This window comes from Chelonoidis abingdonii, chromosome 14 (assembly GCF_003597395.2).
Source record: "Chelonoidis abingdonii isolate Lonesome George chromosome 14, CheloAbing_2.0, whole genome shotgun sequence".
In the NCBI taxonomy this organism is placed as follows: domain Eukaryota; kingdom Metazoa; phylum Chordata; order Testudines; family Testudinidae; genus Chelonoidis; species Chelonoidis abingdonii.
Genome location: NC_133782.1, coordinates 37376422 through 37384047, shown reverse-complemented (window position 1 = coordinate 37384047; position 7626 = coordinate 37376422). Strand labels below are relative to the sequence as shown.

The following is a 7626-nucleotide window of genomic DNA, read 5'->3' as shown; positions in this document are numbered from 1 at the left end:
CCCACCCCTGCTAGCCCAGCTCTGCCTCCCCTGCTCTGTCAGTGCCCCTCTTTCCTGACCCGCAACCCCTGCTAGCCCAGCCCTGCTAGTGCCCCGCACTCCTGCTCCCCACCCCTGCTAGCCCAGCTCTGCCCCCCACTCTGCCAGTGCCCCTCACTCCTGACCTGCAGCCCCTGCTAGCCCAGCTCTGGGCTCCCCCACCCAGCTCTGTCAGTGCCCGTCAATTCTGACCTGGAGCCTCCTGCTAGCCAGCTTTGCTCCCGCCAGCTCTGCCAGTGCCCCTCACTCCCCACCTGCAGCCCCTGCTGGCCCAGCCCTGGGCTCGCTGCCTTCAGTTCTCTCAAAGCTGTTATCCCAGCTAATAGCTGGGGTGTGAGATAAGCACCCCTGTCCCCCCGTCTCTGCCTGGGGGGTGCACAGCCTGGCCTGTTACCCATCCTGGCCTGGGCAGCATATCCAGCCTGTGCAGGGGAGCCATGAGCTGCACCCTGCCCTGGTATTGGGTCCACACAGCGGGACTACTCCACTGCCCTTCAAAACAGAGCACAACACTCCTGGCTTCCAGCCCCCTGCTCTAACTACTGGACTCCACTCCTCTTCCAGAGCTGGGGAGGGAACTCAGGAGTCCTGGCTCCCCTCTCTAGCACATGCTTCACCCCATTTATCTCTGATGGGGTTAAAACACTCTCTGCACTCATGTCACAAGCCAATAGCAGCCACTTTCCTGGGATGGACTCACCAAATCACCGGCCATGTTGGGTCGTGGCCCGGCGCTGGGTTCTGTCTGGGAGTCCAGCTCAGCTCTGTGTCTGTCGCGGAGCTTTTCTGAGGTATCTTTGCCTGTCAGACATCCCCTCTCCTCCCCCCTGATGGAAGTCAGGATAATTATAGATTGAGAACAATAGATGACGCCCTCTGGGGAGCTTTCACTCTTACAGCTGGTGGGAAGGTATGAAAATTGGACAGGTGGGTGAGCACAAAGGGCTAAAACTGGGGTGAAAAACAACCTCCCGGTGACTTTCATTTGCGTAAACTTCCCCTTTTCAGCCCATGTTGTTTGTTTGTTTGGTGGTTGGTTTTCCCCAGAGATTCGGTGACAAAGGCCGCAGACCTCAGAGAAGATTGAGGCCTCCTGGGTGCATCTTTTTGAGAACTTGCCATGCTGGAGGGTGAAGAAGGAAACTTTATGGGTGTCCTGGAACTGGGGATAGATCCCAGGAGTCCTGACTCCCAGCCTCCCAGGGCCACCCAGAGGCGGGGGGCGGGCAAGAGGGGCAATTTGCCCCAGGCCCCGCAGGGACCCCCATGAGAGTTTTTGGGGCCCCTGGAGTGAAGTCCTTCACTCACTCCAGGAACCCTGGAAAACTCTCACGGGGCCCAGGCCCCCAGAGCTTCTGCTCCTGGTCGTCGTCGGCGATTTGGTGGTGGTGGGGGTCCTTCTGCCCTGGGACCCGCTGTCAAAGTGCCCTGAGGACCTGCAGTGGGAGGGTCCTTCCAGCACTTCGGTGCAGGGTCCCGGGGCGGGTCTTCAGTGGCAATTCGGCAGCTGGGGGTCCTTCTGCCCTGGGACCCACCACCAAGGACTCCAGGCCCCCTGAATCCTCTGGGTGGCTTCAGCCCCACCCACTCTAATCTTGCAGATCCTTGTTCACTCTCACAGCTGGGGACAGATTCTAGGAGGTGATGTCTCAGCCCATCTGCACTAACCTCCTAAAGACCAGAGAGAGAACCCAGGAGTCCTGACTCCCAGCCTCCCCCACTCTAACCTTGGAGATCCCTGTTCACTCCCCCAGCTGGGGACAGATCCTAGCAGGTGACGTTTCAGCCCATCTGCACTAATCTTGTAAAGTCCAGAGAGAGAACCCAGGAGTCCTGATTCCCACCCACCCAGGATGGATAGATTGACAGTGGGCGTCTATGGGGATGGATAGATGTCCTGTACACTAGTATCTGAAGCAAGTATCATGTCTCCCTTCTAGCATCTTCTCTTTCTTTTAACGTCTCCTGGCAGTTTGTTGTTGTTATACAAAGGGTCTCCTCTTGTCCTTGCTCCTGTGAAGGTGGTGAGAAGTGGCTGGGTGGTTCCTTGCACCGTGACTGGTGGTGGAATATCCACTGCAATTTGACGTGTTTAGAACTGATGGATTGGTGGAGTTTCAGGGCACAAGAAGGGATCACTGCGATCGGCATGTCCCCCGGCGATTCCTAGCCCAAGCCCCCACCTTCCGGTCTAGCAGAGCAGTTAGAAAGAGAGGCCAAAGCTGGCTTTAAGGACTCTGAGTCCTGGAGAGTTCACCACAGTCCAGCAATCAGGACTGCAGACCCCAAAGTATTGTAAAGCTGTGAAATTTCCCCTGGACCTGTCAGTGTCCCGGAGAGGCGGACTGAAGAGTCCAGAGGCCGAGGTGTATGGTTTGAAAGCTCTGTTTGCACAGAAGGGCAGGGACCGGAGGAGAAAGGGTGCGTGTTGGGTTATCTCATCCATCCGTGACTCATGGAGGGCTCTTCCCTAGCTTTAACTAATGGTCTTGTGATCAAATAGAGGAAGGGACTCGGGGAACTGGCTTCAACTCCCAGATCTCCCACAGACTCGCTCTGTCACCTTGGGGAAGCCACGTCACCTCTCCATGCCTCAGTTTCCCCATCTGTTCAATGAGGGTAATGATGCTCACTTCACACTGGAGAGCTGAGATGGGCTGGACTCAGGTTGTGAGGCGCTTGGGGAATATTTGTGCCTTGCAAAGGACCAGAGTCTCCTCTCAGCATCACTCGCACAAAGCAGAGCTATTCCAGCGCAGTTGCTCCAGGTTTACACTGGAACGGCCGAGGTCAGAATCCCATTTCTCGTGGTTTTCACCCATCGCTAGGACACCACTGCACAATGGGAATTTAAAGGCAGAGAAGGTCTGTGACGGGCCCAAGGTCCCACAGCAGCTGGGAACAGAACATGAGTCCTCTTCCCCCAATTTGATGGTTTCTCTTATATTCTCTTTATTTTTTCAGCGACCCCCACACCCCCCTCCGTCTTCCCCCTGGTTCCCTGCTGCACCAAGACTGGCAATGCTCCCCCGGACACAAGCTTGGCCTGCCTCGTAACTGGCTATTTCCCATCACCAGTGGAGATCAAGTGGAATTCGGGCAAAGTGACCCAGGGGGTCACAACTTTCCCAGAGGTGACGATGAGCAACGGGCGCTTCACCCAGAGCAGCCTGCTGATCATCCCTGCCAGGTCCCGGCAGGGCAACACCAACCAGTGTGATGTGACACATCAAGGGACAGCAACGATCCTGCTGAAGAAGTTCCCTCAGGAGGGTAAGACACGCGGCAGGGGAGGGCGGGACAGCCAGGCTGAGCTTTTCAAAGCACCTAGAGAGTCTGGGAGCCAGTGAATCTTAATCCACATCCTGTAGGAGCATTTGGAAAAACGTCAGCCTGAAAGTCTGGGGAAAGTGGGGCCCAGTGTTGAAACACACTGAGCCCTGGTGCTTTGTCCCTGCAGATCTCCTGCCCCCAGCGCCCCCTCCATGGACCCCTGAACGAGGGAAACCTTAGGGTGAAAGGCGCCCGGGGCAGAGACCTGCGTTCCACTAAGGGGGGATTTTTCAGCCCCAGCTAAAGGATTTAGGCACCTGGTTCCCATGGGAACTTGGCATGCGAATCCCTTAGGCACCTTGGGAAATCTCAGACCCGCAGCCGGGCTGAAATGGCACCTAAGCCGCATGCTGGCCCCTCTGTACAGGGGAAATCTTCGGCTCACTGCCTTTCACCCTCACTCTCACCCAACCCAACCCAACTGCCTCCCAGTGCGGGAGGCAGAACAAAGCCCATTCGCCGCGTCAGTCCAAAGCCTCAAAGCAAAACCAGTGCAACTCAGAGCCCAGGGTCCTGGCCACCAGGACCCCCCAGGGTTCAGCCGGCTGCATGGGGAGCACCCCCCCTTTGCCACTAGGCCACCTCCCCTGCATGGCTCCTAGGCCTCCTGCCTGTCCACATCTAGAGATTCCCCTCAGGCGCTTTCCTCAGCACTGAGCCAGAAGCTTCCCTGATACAGACAGCAGCAAGCAGCCCCATGGGACTGCAATTCCCAGCAACCACTGGCCTTAAAGGGGGTATCCCCCCTTACGAGCTAGCACTGGTTACACCTTTGTCATGGAGCTGGGTGTGTTCCTTGCACTCCGGCTGTTCTGGGGCATCTTTTGAAATGGATACAAGCCCAGAGCCGCAAACCTAGGCATTCTGGGGTCCGAACTTCAACGGGTGTAAATCGACTGATCTCCGCTGAAGTCGGTGGCACTGAGCCGACTTACATCAGCTGAGGATTTGACCCTTTATCCATAGTCAGACACAGTCAGTCCTCTCCCAGGTTTTCTTCTGATGCCATGTCATGCTGTACAGCGCCACGGTCCCCCTTAAATAGGGGACAGTAATTGGGGGAAACATTCAAATTATCAAACACAGCTCAAGTTCCAGCTTTGTCCCAGCTGTTTACCAGGGAGAACACCCTCCATGCAGCACGTGCAGGAAGAATGCCTGGAGGCTTTTAATATTTGCCTAGATGATTTAAGGGCCCCGTTCCCATTTGTTTTCATCTCTTACATGGCTGAGAAAAATCTCAGCCCTGGAGGCTAATTGAAGTACTCAGTGTAAACGTCCCACAACAAGGAGAGGGTTGCTAGTGCTGGGAGGACTGTAGAGTTATTCCTCTCTCTGGAAGGGGGCTGGGGATCTACAGAGAGTGACACTGTTGTCCCCTCTCTCTGCTCTCAGTGTGTGGTTCGACAGCACCACCCCAGGTTCACCTCCTGGTGCCCACCTGCGAGGAGAGCTCCACAGAGAGCCAGCTGGAGCTGGTTTGCCTCCTCCTGAGCTTCAAACCTGGCAACGCCAATGTGAAATGGCTGGTGAATGGAAAGGAGAGCAGCCCCCCCACCCCGGCCTTTTCCTCTGCAATGGGCACAGACGGCTTCTACGTGGGGCAGAGCCGCATGAAGGTCACCAAGCAGAGCTGGGAGAAGGGGGACGTCTACACCTGCCAAGTGATCCACCCAGCAGTGGGAGCAGAGCTCTCCATGCACAACACCAGCAAGTGCTTGGGTGAGGGGCTGAGCCCGTGCATGGCAGGGAGGTGGGGCGGAGAGTTACCAAGAAACCAGCCCTGCCAAAGGGTAGGTGGGACTTCACCTAGACCCCAGTGTGACGGGAGACATAGGAGTGCCATAGAGAAACTGGTGCTGTAGGTGGATGGGAAGAGAAAGAGATACCATGGCTGGCTGGGTGGGAGGGACACTAGGAGTGTTCTGCTGGAGGTGGAGGGATTGATTAGATTTCGATCGTCTTTTTCTGCCTTTCCACACTATTTGAACTGGTCAATGACGTCTCTTTGCACTTCTCAGCCTGCCTCAGAAGCTCACTTGACCCAACCATCTACTTAATCAAACCCTCCTATGAAGATGTCGTCATAAATTCTGGTCATGTTACCTGTCTGGTTCTCGGTTATGACTTATTAGCCAGCAGCATCACATGGAAAGTGGATGGGCAAGTCAGCTCTGTGGCGAAGACAGAACCCCCCAAGAAGAACAGCAACGGGACCACCAGCCTGGTCAGTTCTCACCCTGTGTCGCTGGCACAATGGGGAGAAGGCACCCAATTTACCTGCAAAGTGACCACACCCTGTTCTGGAGAACTAACCCAGGACATAACCATGAGCAATACAGGTGAGGAGCCTTGGCATCTCAAAGGGAAAGGCAAACTCCGGTCACTGTGAATTGGGACTGGAGGGTGAAACTCACCGCACACACATCCTAGGCAGCCTTTATGTCCCAGTTACCCTCCCCCCCCAAGTAGGAGTTTAGCGGAGCCTAGGCCCTCAGCACAGGGGTATGTTGCAGGTAGAATTAGTATTTCCCCTGTGAATTTCTCATTCTCAATCTCTCACTAATTTCCACTTGCACAGTTTTCCCAGGATTCTCTGCCTGATCATTAAATTCCAGCTCCTCCAAGAATTTCATTCCCTCAGCTCCCTGAAAAATGGGGACGTGGCCTGTTAGGGACTCTGATCTGACGTGCGTCTGTACCTCTTACCTCTGGAAATCAGGCTGGTGCTTGTCACCTGGCATCTGGCCTTTATGGGATATTTCTGGTGAGACGCTCTAAGAGTCTCCATTGGAGTAAGTGCCCAAATCCCATTGAAATACCCAAGTTGTCCAAGTCCTTAAGGCAGCCTTTGAAAATCTCAATTGTGTTGAATTTTGCTGGGAGTGTTTGAAGGAGGGAAGAGGCTCCATCGGAGTGAGAAATGCTTTGGTGACCTAATGTCATGATGATGCATGATGGAGACTTGGGTGAAGAGGAGATTCAATGTTTGGGGTGAGAGTTCAGGTTTGGGACGCAGGACCGGCTGAAAGCCCCCTGCCCCTCTGCGTTACTGTAAAGCCAAGCTGAAGATAATGATCCTGATGATGATCTCGAAGGGGATGAAGATGACGTCGATGACAATGAAGAGGGAAATGAAGATGCTGAAGGAGAAAAAATGTTAGATTGCTGGAGAAGATGAAGCTAAAAAGGAAGGAAGTGATTATGAAGATAAGGGAGGTGAAGAAGATGAATATGATGATGGTGATGAAGACGAAGACGATGGTGTCAAGTTGTTGTCGTTTAAGGTTGAAGATTGGGAAGGTCACTGTGCATTCTGTGGGGAAGGTTTGGGAGTTCAGTTGAGTCCTTGGGTGAAGGTCCAGGCTCTTTGAGTTTCAAGAGAGATGATGTTCAGTGGTTGGGTTTTTATTTTGCCTGGTCTAGCTTCACACATACCCGGAACAACTGCCCTCCCTGGCCCCTTCACACAGTGATAGCTGCTGGAGCTAAGTCCTTAACTTAGACATCCAAAGCAAGTCTTCTTCTTCTCTTGCCCCCTTCCTTTTCATTTAGGCATCAGGAAGAAGGAGCCCTCAGTCACCATCTCCAGAGCCTACCACGAAGACACCTCCGGGAATAGAGTCTCCTTGACTCTCATCTGCGAAGCTAGCGGCTTTTACCCAGAAGAGATCAGCATCTCATGGTTGAAGAACAACTCCCCAGAACTCAAGTCGAGTTACAACAATGGCCCCGTGTCAGGAAGTGGCACTTTCTCTGCCTACAGCATCCTGAAGGTTGAGCAAAGTCAAGAAGAAGGAAATTACACCTGCGTGGTGCATCACCCGGCCATGGAAGAGCCCAAGACCGTTGTGGAAAAGGTGTCCCATGGTAAGTGGATACTCAGAGGCAGGTATTAATTTGGGGATGTCCACATACTTTCTTATACCATCCAGCCAATGGCATGAACAACTGCATGACTCCATGGGAGCCCTGGTGGGAGGAGTGGCAATGAAGGATTTCTCTCTCCATTATGATGCCGTATCAGATTGAGAAGCTGATGAATTCATGCAAATAAAGGAGAGAAACCCCTCAGTTCTATAGTCCCACAGTGGGGCTTGGGCATGCATATGCATCTGGACTCCCAGCTCCAGCAGGATCCACTTTACAAACTTATTTCATGAGCCAGACCATGCATATCCTTCAGAGAACATTCAGTAGAGGCCGTTGTCCCTGGGTGCCAGGGATCCAAACAGTCTGGGCTTCCCGGCTGAG

The 7626-nt window shown here is 54.0% G+C and overlaps 2 gene segments (V, D, J or C); one reads left to right on the top strand and one right to left on the bottom strand.

Annotated features, from left to right (window-relative positions):
• Nucleotides 1-7626, bottom strand: part of LOC116818425 (immunoglobulin heavy constant gamma 4-like) — a 320687-nt gene that overhangs the window by 96527 nt on the left and 216534 nt on the right.
• LOC116826329 (Ig mu chain C region-like) overlaps nucleotides 3007-7626 on the top strand; it is an 8487-nt gene continuing 3867 nt past the window's right edge. Inside the window, 4 exon segments of the C gene segment in view lie at nucleotides 3007-3312; nucleotides 4768-5094; nucleotides 5394-5714; nucleotides 6928-7242. Of these exon segments, the coding sequence occupies nucleotides 3180-3312; nucleotides 4768-5094; nucleotides 5394-5714; nucleotides 6928-7242 (1096 nt within the window).